At 45.3% G+C, this 18,165-nt stretch overlaps 1 protein-coding gene across 8 annotated transcripts in view; it reads right to left on the minus strand.

Annotated features, from left to right (window-relative positions):
* The window catches only part of capt (adenylyl cyclase-associated protein 1), a 424,491-nt gene that overhangs the window by 347,932 nt on the left and 58,394 nt on the right, over positions 1–18,165 (minus strand). The window contains exon 1 of one of the 8 annotated variants that reach the window (XM_071690534.1): positions 16,658–16,688. The exons of 5 other annotated variants lie outside the window; for them this stretch is intronic. In XM_071690534.1, coding sequence (XP_071546635.1) covers positions 16,658–16,673 — 16 coding nt within the window. In that variant the 5' untranslated portion in view covers positions 16,674–16,688. Of the gene's footprint in view, positions 1–703; positions 853–2,385; positions 2,474–16,657; positions 16,689–18,165 lie in introns of those variants that run through there. 2 more of the 8 variants (XM_071690533.1, XM_071690543.1) reach the window with 2 other exon arrangements.

The following is an 18,165-nucleotide window of genomic DNA, read 5'->3' on the forward strand; positions in this document are numbered from 1 at the left end:
TACTGTCTACCTTTATTCATTCCCATCGCCACCTCGCCACACATGAATTAACAACCCCCTCCCCCCTCATGTGTGCGAGGTAGCGCTAGGAAAAGACAACAAATGCCCCATTCGTTCACACTCAGTCTCTAGCTGTCATGTAATAATGCATCGAAATATATATATATATATATATATATATATATATATATATATATATAACTTATCCCTGGGGATCCCTGGGGATAGGGGATTAAGAATACTTCCCACGTATTCCCTGCGTGTCGTAGAAGGCGACTAAAAGGGGAGGGAGCGGGGGGGCTGGAAATCCTCCCCTCTCGTTTCTTTTTTTTAATTTTCCAAAAGAAGGAACAGAGGGGGCCAGGTGAGGATATTCCAAAAAAGGCCCAGTCCTCGGTTCTTAACGCTACCTCGCTAACGCGGGAAATGGCGAATAGTTTAAAAGAAAGAAATAAAATATATATATATATATATATATATATATATATATATATATATATATATATATATATATATTTATATATATATATATATACTGGATCTAATGGTTCTCGACTAATGACAGGTCAATATTCAGACAACGAACCCACTAAACGTAATGACAAAAAAGGATCATTTTTCTAAATGATCATTTTTGTGTAACTGGACATGTGCCTGTGACCTAAGAAGGTTATAGCAAGATCAACGAATGACACTCTATTACCTTAGGTTTTGTTACTTTACATGAAGCACTGGAACAGACGTACTCAACCATCCTGGAGCTAATGGCAGAGTTCACCATCAACGTTGACATGATAAAGAATTGGCAATGTGCTGCTGAAGGAATACCAACTTTACGGGTAAATGAACACCCACACCTGAGAGATATAGAAAATGCAACAGGTTGTGTAATTCGCTACTTTTCCAAGGAAATATGTCACAGGGTTTAAGCAAATTGAAGCAAAAAGTAATAATAATAATAATAATAATAAGTGGATCATAGGGTGGGGGAGGGGGCGAAAATTCTGGGGGCCTTGAAGAATGTGTGGAAGTCGAGAACATTATCTCGGAAAGCAAAAATGGGTATGTTTGAAGGAATAGTGGTTCCAACAATGTTGTATGGTTGCGAGGCGTGGGCTATGGATAGAGTTGTGCGCAGGAGGATGGATGTGCTGGAAATGAGATGTTTGAGGACAAGTGTGGTGTGAGGTGGTTTGATCGAGTGAGTAACGTAAGGGTAAGAGAGATGTGTGGAAATAAAAAGAGCGTGGTTGAGAGAGCAGAAGAGGGTGTTTTGAAGTGGTTTGGGCACATGGAGAGAATGAGTGAGGAAAGATTGACCAAGAGGATATATGTGTCGGAGGTGGAGGGAACGAGGAGAAGAGGGAGACCAAATTGGAGGTGGAAAGATGGAGTGAAAAAGATTTTGTGTGATCGGGGCCTGAACATGCAGGAGGGTGAAAGGAGGGCAAGGAATAGAGTGAACTGGAGCGATGTGGTATACCGGGGTTGACGTGCTGGCAGTGGATTGAATCAAGGCATGTGAAGCGTCTGGGGTAAACCATGGAAAGCTATGTAGGTATGTATATTTGCGTGTGGACGTATGTATATACATGTGTATGGGGGGGTTGGGCCATTTCTTTCGTCTGTTTCCTTGCGCTACCTCGCAAACGCGGGAGACAGCGACAAAGTATAATAAAAAAAATATAATATAATAATAATAATAATAATAATAATAATAAAAATAATAATAATAATGCACAACACTCATGTTACTACCACAAAGACTCTCTGTGAGATTATTAAATAAGGCCATGAAAAATAATGAGGCGAAATCACCCTCAGATCACGGCCTATGTTGCTTCCATCATGAGAGTGTTAAGGCAACATCTTGTTAGCGTGTCACCGTCCAACCAACCCTACTAAGGAGGTGGTGGGAGGGATTTCTTGAGAGCCTGTGCTCAGAAGCGTGACACAAACCACGTGCTCTTCTGCTGTGTGTTAACCGATAAGGTATCACGTACGGCGTCACATATTTCAACATAGAGTTTACTGAATCACTGTGAATCAGCACTAAAGTTCATCGTTAAAAATTAGTCATGATTAGTTTGCCTTCTCTCAACAGGACATGAACAGTCCGAAATTCACCGCAATCTGCAGCAAAAGTAGATAAAAGAAAATGTCATTTAAAAGCCATGAATTAGTATCACCATTTAAAATGCATCTTTGCTATGTTACACTACTGCTAATAGTGACTATGCTATATTAGGTCACACAAATTCGTGGCAGTGTACTCGTGGGTGGTAATGGTAGTGCTGCTGTGGTACAGCCAGTGTTGGTTACCAACAAGACAAACTAGCAAAAGCGTATTACTGGTGAGTGAGCGGCCCTAATATCATCATTTACCTGACTGGAGGGACCTAGTGTATGACAGACAAACTTGTTGGCTTGACAACCTTAACCCACCACTACAGCACATGCGTCAGGCTGCTGCTGCTACAGCACCCTGACAGAAGCTACGGTGTAAAGTGGGCGGGGCAACAAAACACCAGGCTATAGCTAAATAAGTTTATTTTGCCAGTAGAGCGTATACACGTAGGTAGCACAGCACCAAATGATGATGACTGATGCCTGGAGGCACAGGAGAGCACCCACAAAAGGGTCTCACAGAGTTTTACTGACAGGTTAAGGCAAATGGTGTGTGGTGGTGTGATGGCTGTGGTATGACACACCCTTGGGCGGAGAACAGCTGTCCCAACTCGATCCGCCACTACGAGGAGGCGGCGGCACGCTCGTTGCTGTTACCTTCTTCGCTGAGGCATTCCAGGGAGCTTAGCGCATCGTCGATCTCAGATCCCAAACCATCGTCTTCCAGTACAGACGACGACGAGACATGGTCCAAGCTGCAGGTCGCGGGAGGCAGACGAGGTTCGGAGGAGATGGGCGGGGTGGGTGGTGCGGGTGGTAGAGGCTCGTCATCTGCGGGTGGGGTGGGAGGCGCAGGTGGTAAAGGCTTGTCTTCCGCAGGTGGAGTGGGTGGCGGTGGAGGTAAAGGTTCGTCATCCACCGGTGGGGTGGGTGGAGCGGGCGGTAGCGTTTCGTCTTCGTCGTGTCGGGTTGCCAGTGTCATGGACAAGGGTGCTGGGGCATCAGATGTTTCCTGGGGAGGAAGGGTTGAAGGAGTATGTACAGCCTCAACTTGCGGTACCTTGGGAATACAGTCCACAATCTCTACTGTCGATTTAACTTCCTTAGGTTGATGGGATGATACTTCGGAGAGATGTGACCATTCGTTTGACGCCGGATTTTCTGAGCGCTGGGATACCGACTGATGCAACGACTGTTCCGTGAGAAGCTCTTCCGGTTCTTCAGCAGACGTTAAGAAACACGAGTCAAAAGTTGGCGGTAAAGAATGATGCAGCAATTCACAATGACTATTCAATGTAGTTTCTTCTGCTGCGGGTTGTACTGCACCTTGGACGGTTGGAGGCCTGTGTTCCTGGGCAATTCCCAAAACATAAGTGTTCTCTTGCGAATTTTCAAGAAGAACAGGCTGGACTATACTCTCTTCAGCAACTTCCTGATGAACTTCATCTGTGTAAATGCGGGAAGTCTCTTGGATACTGTCTAACGGCAACTGGTGAATTCTTTGTGACGTTTCATCCTCATATGCATAGGAAATTTCTTGGCAAAACTCGTGTTCAGGTGACTGAGAGGTTTCATGGGCGGAGTCGTCACTAATGAGCTCATTCCTTTCATGGAAAATCATTTCGGATGGTTCTCGAACTTGTACCGAAAAAGCTTCGTTTATGAGTATACATGAACCCTCAGCGGCGCGTTCGTCGTCGGACTGTACAGACGTTTGTTGAACGTATTGTTGCTCTACACGCAGTTGTGCAGGGTGTTCTGATGCTGGCACATCTACAAGGGTTTCCACTCTCTCTGGAGCAACTGTGCCTTTAAACACAGTTGTACTCTCAGAAGCTGACGAGTCTTCAATCAGCGGTGTACTATCAGAGAGATGTTCATCAATACGCTTTTCTGGACGTTCGAACACAAATTCCTCACGCTTCTCTACAGTCTTGTTTTCAAGTTCAACGCGAGATTCTGAACTTTCGGACACAGATTTCACACAAGTCTCTGAACTCTCAGTCACTGGTTCCACATGCTTCTCTGAACTCTCGAACACAGCTTTATCTACAGGTTCTACACTCTTCTCTAGACTCTCACAAACAGATATGTCTAAATAGTCTACATTCTTCTCAGGACTCTTCGATACGGACAGGTCTATCAACTGTTCACTTTCCAAGGAACGCTCCAGTAAAGACTGTTGTGTAGTTTCTTGGGTAGGCTGGTTCTGATGTAAAGCTGAGCTACCCACGACAAGGTGGTCGACGACCTGCCGCTGGCTGTCTCGGGAAGGCTCTGTTACGGGTAGGTCACAACTCTTAACTACCGAAGGTTTCCCTGAATGATCTGGTTCATCTGTAGATTCTTGTGGAATATGATTGGTGGGCTTCTTCTCCGGTTCATCATCACCTTCTGCTGCGTGCTCAAGAGAGGGTTCTAACAACGGTTGCGTCTCTTCAGACACAGTGGCTGCTGCATTGTTTGAAGAGCGTACGGAAGTGAATGGAAGAGAGTATTTGAAGGTCCGCGAGATTGTTTTGGACTGGTGTGGCAGGGAATAGTGATGCTCCTGGTAGTGGGAGTTCCGTGGTGTTGTCTGAAACCCTGGATCTGTCATACGTGAGGTGGGCCGCGAACCGGAACGTGACGAGTCGTCATCTTCGACCGCCAGTTCTTTGAAGAATTCGCGTCGTTTTTCCGCCAAATCTGCTCGGCATGAGGCCCCAGAACGCGTGGAGCCCGGAGAAGACGCAGCTGGGGAGGAGGTGGCGGCGGGGCCATCCTGACCGCTGCCGACGTGCGTTGACGGAGGCCTAGATCCAGTCGCCTTGAAGCCTATAAGTTCGCACTGGTCACTGTAGAAGGATGCAACCACATCTCGTCGACGATTGGCTTTATCCGGGTCGTCCTCCGGCCGGAGGCGCGAGTCTCCACTAGGGGTGGGCGTCACGGGCGCGGGTGGCGGAGTGGCGGGCTCCGGGGCCGGAGCCGGGGCAGGAGGCGGCGGAGACTCGCGTTCACGAGATTTAGAGTCCCGTGGACGGTACTTCTCTGCTACCTCTTCCCCTTTTTTGTCTTTCTTACCGAAACAACTGCACGGCATGACTGATCAGTGTCACTGATGATTGGGACGGGAGCGAGGGGCGGGCCTGGCCGATGGGTCACACGTCACCACTAGCTACGACACACCGTGGGCGGGGGCCGCTAAGGTTCGCTGCTTGACGGGTGGCGGGCGGGTCAGCATGGCGTCCCTGCCATGCTATGGCCCCACTAGCTATTTCGCTGCTTTACTACTGGCCCAGCTCAAGGTCTAGTTCCGCACTGTACAACACTAGGCCACAATAAACGAGCCCACACTCGGCTCCACCAAATAAGTGGCTGCAGCAGACGGAGGCAGCAGAAAAGGGAGCACTGGCAGCAGAACGGGTGGCGAGAGGTGGGCACGGGACCCCGTCCGCTGTGGCACTGGGCACGAGGCACCACCAGACCCCTAGCGCTACTGCCACACCTCTCCACACACACCATTTCACCACACCATCTACCACCACTACATCACACTACCGGTCCTCTACCTAACTCGAGCAAAACCCCATAATCCAAACTACATCATGCTTTACTGACGTCGACCTAATGGTACGCAAAAACGGTCACAAAATATCCTCAAAATTCAAGAGCTGGCCATCTACCCGGAGTTGAGAGAGAGACAGAGAGAGAGAGGGCGCGAGAAAATGGAGAGGGAGGGAACGGGGAGAGGGGGAGGTAGGGAGGTTAGAGGCTGAGCACCGCGGGGGATTCACACCACATGTGTCCTCCTTCCCCTGCACACGGATATCCTCACACCATACGCTCATATATTCTACTTACTGCCAACTTGACCTATTCCTCTTCCACCACCACTACAGTACCACAGCCACATACCCCGACCCTTGTAGAAGCAGTGGCCACATTACTCTCTATCACATCACATGCACTCTCCTATAACCTAATCCAAGATAGCCCCACCTGCTCTCTCTCTCTCTCTCTCTCTCTCTCTCTCTCTCTCTCTCTCTCTCTCTCTCTCTCTCTCTCTCTCAAGCAACCACAGCAGGCATGCAAAAAGCCTTGACATGACGACCGACAGACAGGTGATTTCCTAGCCTGTATGTTTCCTCATTCCTCCTCCAGCTCCACTGTAGTTTCTACACATATCGCACATTACATCCACCTCACTATCAACACACTACCTATGGAGACGTTCCTCTCATTCTCTTTCTTTTGCACAGCATCAGTGAAGTACTTCACATCAAGAATATCAGAGTCGGTTGCTTGGGCTTTATGCCTATCAACTGCCGGGATCATTAAGGCCGTCGACGGCAAGCTTGCACTCACCAAATGAACATCATTATCACCTTCTTCAGGTGTTACAGATAATTCTCAGACAACATGCACGTCATCAATGTCAGAGGCGGAGGGGCAAAGAAAACCGGTGGATAAGCGAAGGAGCATCAGAGTAGTCAATAAGTTTGGGAGATACAAGAAGGGAATGGAGGGGGAGGCAATCAGACATACCAGTGGCCACCACTAGGTGGTACTCAAGCTCTGGACTAACAACAACAACTACTACGACAAGTGCACCAACCGTCATGACCAGATACTGGTGCCCCTCGAACAAAGGGAAGCTGATAACTTCCAAGTGGTGTACATCAAACAATGACTCTCCTGATTGGCTTGTGGACGGTGACTCAGAACATTCAGTAGATACAGATATCATTAGAGATAAGAGCGGTGGGAGATGCTCAACCAGAGCCAGCGTCACCCCAACCCCCAAGCCACTCCTATCTTTGGTCCTGAGGGTGAATCACTGGTACACTCAGTAACACCAAAGATTACAGCATTACCACACTGACCTGATACACCAGTTATACATATGACGGTCATAAGAAGGGGAAGAATCTTGAACAATACAGTTACAATGCGTAAACGTACCAATGAACATAAAATTGCATTTCCTTCTAGTACTACTGCAACCACTGCTACTACTGTTGCTACGTCAGTTCTAAAGATAAAAGAACAAGTTGTTGCTACCACAACCACCAGGTCAAGAGACAAATACCTAGCCTGGCTACTTTCACCCGCAGCTGCATCCCTCTACACCACCCATAACCCCCCATCCCCCCTACCCTCCATCACACATCCCATCAACTTCACCCTCCCTCTCCCCAGTCCCATCACCATAAAGCTCCACCACTCTGTCAACTTTCCCCTTCCACCCTCATAGCCCATCACCATAATGTCCCCCCACTCAATCATCTTCACCCTCTCTCCTCCTAGCCCACCACTCAAATCTAATCCCACAACCCATCACCTTCTCCGTCCCTCCCCCTGACCTACCACCATAATGCCCCCACACCCCATCACCTCCACTTTCACCCACCCTCCCTATCACCATACCTCACATTACCACCGGCCCTCCACCACACACATCATCACTAGGATAAATATACAACTACGCCCCACCCTGCCCTAACTGCCAACGTCAACCTCAGGGTCTGATCCTACAAACTGGATCCTACACTGCCGAGGATAATCTACATGATACTCTAACCACTTATTAAGTTACCCCCTCACACTTTTCAAATAACATATCTCTAAATTTCTGCACATACTAAACCAGAGAACCACACACAGCATAGCTACTGTCAAATATAAAATTACCTGCAGTGACGAAGCGCTGAAGGCAACCTTCCCTATACCAAGACAGACACCATACCTCAAGCTTCTCTCATTCAAACATGTAATGCCGCAGCAAGATGTTCAAAATCAGGTAAGAAACAAATCTCTCCACAAGTTATACATATCATACTGATATGTTATCTCACGAGCAAGAATATTCCATATCTTTACTACGGTAATGCAACCACTGTCCAGTAATGGTGTAGCAAGTGGAGAATGTGGCTATAATACATACCCACGATTGCGCACGTGTATATAACGCCAAACTATGTACAAAACATCGGACAAATAGCCAGACAAATTGTCATCCCTATATGTTCCTGCGAAAAGGAGTAATAGTTATACTTCACAAACACTTACAAGTTACTAACCCCGTCTAACAACCTACAATACTTAAACTCATGATACATACAATCTACAGGAAGGCAGCTAAGGAATGATCCCTACTTCCTTTTCAGGTCACAAGTTCTGTGATATCGATCCTAACGAAAAGCTGGCCATCCTGGCCTGCAAGTCTCACTGTAAAGCATCACGGATGGCAAAGGAGACGGTCTATTTCCTGCCTGCACCGCCTGAATACAACTTTTACGATACACCCAGACGAAATACTCCTTGGCCCCTCGCCAGTCGCTAAACCTAACGAAACGAACAAACTCAATCCAATTATATAACCCTGACGAAATATCTAGTTCCAGCGTGTGTTTAAGCGCGCTCTGCCATATCATACACATATACATACGTACATACGTATAAAAAAACGTGTTTATATGCACAGGTCATAGGGATATATATATTCATTTATCATATCTATTATACTCTGTAGCTGTCTCCCACGTTAGCGAGGTAGCGCGAGGAAACAGACGAAAGAATGGCCCAACCCACCCACATACACATGTATATACATACACGTCCACACACGCACATATACATACCTATACATTTCAATATATATATATATATATATATATATATATATATATATATATATATATATATATATATATATATATATATATATATATATTTTCTTTTCTTTCTTTCAAACTTCGCCATTTCCCGCATTAGCGAGGTAGCGTTAAGAACAGAGGACTGGGCCTTTGTGGAATATCCTCACCAGGCCCCCCTCTGTTCCTCCTGGAAAATTAAAAAAAAAAAAAAAAAAATATATATATATAATTATATATAAATATATATATACATACACAGACATATACATATATACACATGTACATAATTCATGCTTTTTGCCTTTATTCATTCCCGTCGCAACCCCTCCACACATGGAATGACAACCCCCTTTCCCCGCATGCGCGCGAGGTAGCGCTAGGTTAAGATACCAAAGGCCACATTCGTTCACACTCAGCCTCTAGCTGTCATGTATAATGCACCGAAACTACAGCTCCCTTTCCACATCCAGGCCACACAAAATTTTCCATGGTTTACCCCAGACGCTTCACACGCCCTGGTTCAATCCATTGACAGCATGTCGACCCCGGTATACCACATCGATCCAATTCACTCTATTCCTTGCACGCCTTTCACCCTCCTGCATGTTCAGGCCCCGATCGCTCAAAATCTTTTTCAATCCATCTTTCCACCTCCAATTTGGTCTCCAACTTCTCGTTCCCTCCACCTCTGACACATATATCCTCTCTGTCGATCTTTCCTAACTCATTCTCTCCATGCGACCAAACCCATTTCAAAACACCATCTTCTGCTCTCTCAACCACACTGTTTTTATTACCACACATCTCTCTCACCCTTTCATTACTTACTCGATTAAACCACCTCACACCAAATATTGTCCTCAAACACCTCATTTCCAACACATCCCCCTCCTCCGCACAACTAGCAACCATATAGCATTGTTGGAACCCCTATTCCTTCAAACATTCCCATTTTTGATTTCCGAGATAATGTTCTCGCCTTCCACACATTTTTCAACGCTCCAAGAACTTTCGCCCCTCCCCCACTGTGTGACTCACTTCCGCTTCCATGGTTCCATTCGCTGCCAAATCCACTCCCAGATATCTAAAACACTTTACTTCCTCCAGTTTTTTTTCCATTCAAACTTACCTCCCAACTGACTTGTCCCTCAACCCTGCTGTACCTTATAACCTTGCTCTTATTCACATTTACTCTCAGCTTTCTTCTTTCACACACTTTACCAAACTCAGTCACCACCTTCTGCAGTTTCTTACCCGAATCAGCCACCAGCGATGTATCATCAGCGAATAACAACTGACTCACTTCCCAAGCTCTCTCATCCACAACAGACTGAATACTTGCCCCTTTCTCCAAAACTCTTATATATATATATATATATATATATATATATATATATATATATATATATATATATATATATATATCTTTCTTTTTTCTTTCAAACTATTTGCCATTTCCCGCGCTAGCGAGGTAGCGTTTAGAACAGAGGACTAGGCCTTCGAGGGAATATGCTCACCTGGCACCCTTTTCTGTTCCTTTTTTAGGAAAAAAAAAAAAAAGGGGGGAGGATTTCTAGCCCCCCGCTCCCTCCCCTTTTAGTCGCCTTCTACGACACGCAGGGAATACGTGGGAAGTATTCTTAATACCCTATCCCCAGGGATTATATATATATATATATATTCTTTTTCTTTTAAACTATTCGCCATTTCCCGCGTTAGCGAGGTAGCATTAAGAACAGAGGACTGGGCCCTTGAGGGAATACCCTCACCTGGCCCAATTCTCTGTTCCTTCTTTTGGAAAAAAAAAAACGAGAGGGGAGGATTTCCAGCCCCCCCGCTCCCTCCCCTTTTAGTCGCCTTCTACGACACGCAGGGAATACGTGGGAAGTATTCTTAATCCCCTATCCCCAGGGATATATATATACATATATATATATATATATATATATATATATATATATATATATATATATATATATATATATATATATATTTTTTTTTTTTTTTTGCTTTTTTTTTTGCTTTGTCGCTGTCTCCCGCGTTTGCGAGGTAGCGCAAGGAAACAGACGAAAGAAATGGCCCAACCCACCCCCATACACATGTATATACATACGTCCACACACGCAAATATACATACCAACACAGCTTTCCATGGTTTACCCCAGACGCTTCACATGCCCTGATTCAATCCACCGACAGCACGTCAACCCCGGTATACCACATCGATCCAGTTCACTCTATTCCTTGCCCTCCTTTCACCCTCCTGCATGTTCAGGCCCCGATCACACAAAATCTTCTTCACTCCATCTTTCCACCTCCAATTTGGTCTCGATCTTCTCCTCGTTCCCTCCACCTCCGACACATATATCCTCTTGGTCAATCTTTCCTCACTCATTCTCTCCATGTGCCCAAACCATTTCAAAACACCCTCTTCTGCTCTCTCAACCACGCTCTTTTTATTTCCACACATCTCTCTTACCCTTACGTTACTTACTCGATCAAACCACCTCACACCACACATTGTCCTCAAACATCTCATTTCCAGCACATCCATCCTCCTGCGCACCACTCTATCCATTGCCCACGCCTCGCAACCATACAACATTGTTGGAACCACTATTCCTTCAAACATACCCATTTTTGCTTTCCGAGATAATGTTCTCGACTTCCACACATTCTTCAAGGCTCCCAGAATTTTCGCCCCCTCCCCCACCCTATGATCCACTTCCGCTTCCATGGTTCCATCCGCTGCCAGATCCACTCCCAGATATCTAAAACACTTCAATTCCTCCAGTTTTTCTCCATTCAAACTCACCTCCCAACTGACTTGACCCTCAACCCTACTGTACCTAATAACCTTGCTCTTATTCACATTTACTCTTAACTTTCTTCTTTCACACACTTTACCAAACTCAGTCACCAGCTTCTGCAGTTTCACACATGAATCAGCCACCAGCGCTGTATCATCAGCGAACAACAACTGACTCACTTCCCAAGCTCTCTCATCCCCACCAGACTTCATACTTGCCCCTCTTTCCAAAACTCTTGCATTCACCTCCCTAACAACCCCATCCATAAACAAATTAAACAACCATGGAGACATCACACATCCCTGCCGCAAACCTACATTCACTGAGAACCAATCACTTTCCTCTCTTCCTACACGTACACATGCCTTACATCCTCGATAAAAACTTTTCACTGCTTCTAACAACTTGCCTCCCACACCATATATTCTTAATACCTTCCACAGAGCATCTCTATCAACTCTATCATATGCCTTCTCCAGATCCATAAATGCTACATACAAATCCATTTGCTTTTCTAAGTATTTCTCACATACATTCTTCAAAGCAAACACCTGATCCACACATCCTCTACCACTTCTGAAACCACACTGCTCTTCCCCAATCTAATGCTCTGTACATGCCTTTACCCTCTCAATCAATACCCTCCCATATAATTTACCAGGAAAACTCAACAAACTTATACCTCTGTAATTTGAGCACTCACTCTTATCCTCTTTAGTTTGTACAATGGCACTATGCACGCATTCCGCCAATCCTCAGGCACCTCACCATGAGTCATACATACATTAAATAACCTTATCAACCAGTCAACAATACAGTCACCCCCTTTTTTAATAAATTCCACTGCAATACCATCCAAACCTGCTGCCTTGCCGGCTTTCATCTTCCGCAAAGCTTTTACTACCTCTTCTCTGTTTACCAAATCATTTTCCCTAACCCTCTCACTTTGCACACCACCTCGACCAAAACACCCTATATCTGCCACTCTATCATCAAACACATTCAACAAACCTTCAAAATACTCACTCCATCTCCTTCTCACATCACCACTACTTGTTATCACCTCCCCATTTGCGCCCTTCACTGAAGTTCCCATTTGCTCCCTTGTCTTACGCACTTTATTTACCTCCTTCCAGAACATCTTTTTATCCTCCCTAAAATCTAATGATACTCTCTCACCCCAACTCTCATTTGCCCTCTTTTTCACCTCTTGCACCTTTCTCTTGACCTCCTGTCTCTTTCTTTTATACATCTCCCACTCAATTGCATTTTTTCCCTGCAAAAATCGTCCAAATGCCTCTCTCTTCTCTTTCACTAATACTCTTACTTCTTCATCCCACCACTCACTACCCTTTCTAATCAACCCATCTCCCACTCTTCTCATGCCACAAGCATCTTTTGCGCAATCCATCACTGATTCCCTAAATACATCCCATTCCTCCCCCACTCCCCTTACTTCCATTGTTCTCACCTTTTTCCATTCTGTACTCAGTCTCTCCTGGTACTTCCTCACACAAGTCTCCTTCCCAAGCTCACTTACTCGCACCACCCTCTTCACCCCAACATTCACTCTTCTGAAAACCCATACAAATCTTCACCTTAGCCTCCACAAGATAATGATCAGACATCCCTCCAGTTGCACCTCTCAGCACATTAACATCCAAAAGTCTCTCTTTCGCGCGCCTGTCAATTAACACGTAATCCAATAACGCTCTCTGGCCATCTCTCCTACTTACATAAGTATACTTATGTATATCTCGCTTTTTAAACCAGGTATTCCCAATCATCAGTCCTTTTTCAGCACATAAATCTACAAACTCTTCACCATTTCCATTTACAACACTGAACACCCTGCATCAAAACCACTAACACACTCATTCAGCTGCTCCCAAAACACTTGCCTCTCATGATCTTTCTTCTCATGCCCAGGTGCATATGCACCAATAATCACCCATCTCTCTCCATCAACTTTCAGTTTTACCCATATTAATCGAGAATTTACTTTCTTACATTCTATCACATACTCCCACAACTCCTGTTTCAGGAGTATTGCTACTCCTTCCCTTGCTCTTGTCTTCTCACTAACCCCTGACTTTACTCCCAAGACCTTCCCAAACCACTCTTCCCCTTTACCCTTGAGCTTCGTTTCACTCAGAGCCAAAACATCCAGGTTCCTTTCCTCAAACATGCTACCTATCTCTCCTTTTTTCACATCTTGGTTACATCCACACACATTTAGGCACCCCAATCTGAGCCTTCGAGGAGGATGAGCACTCCCCGCGTGACTCCTTCTTCTGTTTCGCATTTTAGAAAGTTATATATATATATATATATATATATATATATATATATATATATATATATATATATATATATATATATGAATGTAGGTTTGCGGCAGGGGTGTGTGATGTCTCCATGGTTGTTTAATTTGTTTATGGATGGGGTTGTTAGGGAGGTAAATGCAAGAGTTTTGGAAAGAGGGGCAAGTATGAAGTCTGTTGGGGATGAGAGAGCTTGGGAAGTGAGTCAGTTGTTGTTCGCTGATGATACAGCGCTGGTGGCTGATTCATGTGAGAAACTGCAGAAGCTGGTGACTGAGTTTGGTAAAGTGTGTGGAAGAAGAAAGTTAAGAGTAAATGTGAATAAGAGCAAGGTTATTAGGTACAGTAGGGTTGAGGGTCAAGTAAATTGGGAGGTGAGTTTGAATGGAGAAAAACTGGAGGAAGTGAAGTGTTTTAGATATCTGGGAGTGGATCTGGCAGCGGATGGAACCATGGAAGCGGAAGTGGATCATAGGGTGGGGGAGGGGGCGAAAATTCTGGGGGCCTTGAAGAATGTGTGGAAGTCGAGAACATTATCTCGGAAAGCAAAAATGAGTATGTTTGAAGGAATAGTGGTTCCAACAATGTTGTATGGTTGCGAGGCGTGGGCTATGGATAGAGTTGTGCGCAGGAGGATGGATGTGCTGGAAATGAGATGTTTGAGGACAATGTGTGGTGTGAGGTGGTTTGATCGAGTGAGTAACGTAAGGGTAAGAGAGATGTGTGGAAATAAAAAGAGCGTGGTTGAGAGAGCAGAAGAGGGTGTTTTGAAGTGGTTTGGGCACATGGAGAGAATGAGTGAGGAAAGACTGACCAAGAGGATATATGTGTCGGAGGTGGAGGGAACGAGGAGAAGAGGGAGACCAAATTGGAGGTGGAAAGATGGAGTGAAAAAGATTTTGTGTGATCGGGGCCTGAACATGCAGGAGGGTGAAAGGAGGGCAAGGAATAGAGTGAATTGGAGCGATGTGGTATACCGGGGTTGACGTGCTGTCAGTGGATTGAATCAAGGCATGTGAAGCGTCTGGGGTAAACCATGGAAAGCTGTGTAGGTATGTATATTTGCTTGTGTGGACGTATGTATATACATGTGTCTGGGGGGGGGGGGGCCATTTCTTTTGTCTGTTTCCTTGCGCTACCTCGCAAACGCGGGAGACAGCGACAAAGTATAATAAAACAAAATAATATATATATATATATATATATATATATATATATATATATATATATATATATATATATATATATTCACGAGTACTGGTGTAAACATTATCAGTGAGTCACAATACAAATTCTCAACGAAAAAATAGAGACCAGATCTAAGCCACTCTTACATAAGTCATCAAATGTGGGTCAAATTATTCACGTGGGCTCAACCAGTAACGTCCGCCACGCTACACCCAGTCTCACGACCCCCTGTAGTCGTGTCTTCTGCCACGAGTTTCCCTGATGAGATAATTACGTCCCCCAACCCCAACCCCCCACCCCGCAACCCCCTCACGTCTGCCATAGAGTCTTGTTACGTCAAATATTTTTCATGTTTTATAACAGACTCTAATTCCTGTTTTGTATTTCCTATCGTCTTTTGCGTTCGGAAAGTGAATTTTTTGTGTTCTATATTACCTACGTATAACTGATAAGCAGATTCATCATATATATATATATATATATATATATATATATATATATATATATATATATATATATATATATATATACTACTGTTAAAACACATTCACGCGACTGATCAATTCCTATACTTAATGTGTATTGGAGGAACGACTATCTGGAGAACGATCCATTACATAAACATTTCTAGGGCCCCGCCATTTCGTGGGGCGGCCACGAGAGAGCCAAGACAGTCCTTGTTGGTAACAAGTTTATGGGCGTGGAGTGGTGCGGGCGGTGGCCGGGGCCCCGCCGCACATACGGCAGCACTGGTGAGGGAGAAATAGTAGGTCAGCTGGCTTGGGGTACGTCCAAACCCTCCCGCACTTCTAACATTTTTTCTTTTCGTAGCTTCACCAGCACTCTCAACGTGCGGCCCTTGAGCACGCCACGGTACGGCTCTCGACCACGACGGTGCGGCTCTCTAGCACGACTGTGCGAGCCGGGAGCGAGACAGTATGTAAACACAACTATCTAACCCCTGGACACGACGGGAAGGATCTGGAGCACGACGACGGTCTTACCCTTCAGGAAGGCGGTATGGCCCTTCTTAACGACGGGGCCAGGCAAGGGTCTGCCGTCCACAGAAGTACCGTCCACCTCCCGGGTCGTGTGGTCGCGCGTGCTGGTGTGTTCAAGACATTTCTATCCCACCAAGTGGCGTAATTCTGGCAGTAATTAGCGCGCCACACGCTGCATGGTTCCACCTGCTGTAATCAATACTCACTGCCACTCATACCTACTAATTATCCCGGCCTTAATTAAATATAATTTCTAAAGTGGTCTTAAAGTAAAAGTGATGCACCAAGGTTAACTGCTACAGTATACATGGACAAAATGTTCCTAAGATGGTGTGTGTGTGTGTGTGTGTGTGTGTGTGTGTGTGTGTGTGTGTGTGTGTGTGTGTGTGTGTGAAGGACACAGCAGGGGGTAGGTGGAGGCAAGCATAAAGCGTAGAGCGACAGGTGGGCCCAAGTGGGCTCAAGGACCCAAATGGTCTTCATCGCACGAGAAAAAAAAAAAGTGGGAAGGGGGAACAAAGTTAACGCCCTAAGATATTAAACAAAACTAAGTTATGGAAATTCACCACGTAAAACTCCCATCCGTCTACTCCTCAAAGCTGTACAACACCATTCCCACCCAACGTTGTCTCGGACAACATCACATGTTAACAGGTGCTGTTCCCCACCAGCTGGTCACCACGAACACTTGCAACACCACACTGCCTTGCTCATCTGTCGCGACGAATCAATCCACATCACACACACGCTCTTGACGTCACGGCTTTGGAACTTAGACCCTCGTAAACCTCCACTTCATTTTCTCCCCTCGATGTTCTTAGGGGTAACAGGGAGGGGACACGGGACAATGACATGGCAACATGACGTGAGGAGTGGAAGTTTGGGAAGACAGCCTAAAAATAATGTACGCTGAAGCCGAGAGAGAATCTTAAAAGAGAGAAGTGGCACGTGAAATTTTCCCTTCTAATATCCTAAACAAGCAGTGAACAGAACATGACTCACGTCCACAATAAGATGGCAAGGAATAAACATGAGCTGGGCCCTGATACGTGGGGTAATGTCAGTCCCACAACACCGTCTCAAGCCAGTCTTAACCTCTGGAACACGACGCAACGACCCTTGAGGACGACGGTGTAATCCTTAGCTACGACGTGATCTTTGAGCCGATGCTCAGGGTCAGGTCAAAGGTCACGCCATCATACCTACGATAAGTACCGTCGTGCTCGAAGACTTAATATTGTTTGCTACTTATTGCCATCCCACATTTCCTGTGAATTCTATATCTTACAGAGAAAAAATATATACATACAAAATACCTTCTCCTACTTTTAACAATTCCTTCAAACATTTCCTCTCTTATTTTGAACTTTCCTAAGTACATTCCCTTTAGTTTTATCTAAATGTTCCTCCGATTCCTTCCACCTTCAGTAAGTGTCTGCCGCCTTTTCAGTCTCAAGAAAAATACTAAACAGATGGAGATACACCAACACCTGCTCTCACCCAACTCTTGGAGGTGTCGATGGTAAAATCTTACATTCCTTTTACTCATTATCATCTGCTCCACCTCCCGATCATCTCTGATTTGTTCTTCCCCTTTTTATACTGTGATTCTTGTCGTTGCCTACTTTACATGATGCTCCGTCCGTATCTCTTGACTACAGAGTCAGCCAGGTTACGATGAGAGAGAAGGTGGCCGCCTAGGACACCCTCAGCCGCACCAAGCGAAACTCTACACCCAACACAGTACCACACCATCAGAGGCCACGACCAGGTACTCCCTGGACCTCTTCTGCACTCTGTATCCTCCTTTGAGCCACCGACAGTGGGACAGTCGAGAGTGCTCAATAATACTCCGCTCTTAAAGCAAAAGATCAATTTCAAATGAGTAACAGAGACGGTAAACACAAGCAGGAAGTCGATGGACGTGGTGGAGACAGGAGGAAATGATGGAGAGAACGTTAGGAAAAGTACCATAAGTGAGGTGTGTAAAAAAAAATGTTGAGGGAAAAAGAGCATTGAACCGTGATATAAATATGCATGTAGAAGTGGAGAGACTGGTGTAGTACAGGAGGGT

This window comes from Panulirus ornatus, chromosome 48 (assembly GCF_036320965.1).
Source record: "Panulirus ornatus isolate Po-2019 chromosome 48, ASM3632096v1, whole genome shotgun sequence".
Taxonomy (NCBI): domain Eukaryota; kingdom Metazoa; phylum Arthropoda; class Malacostraca; order Decapoda; family Palinuridae; genus Panulirus; species Panulirus ornatus.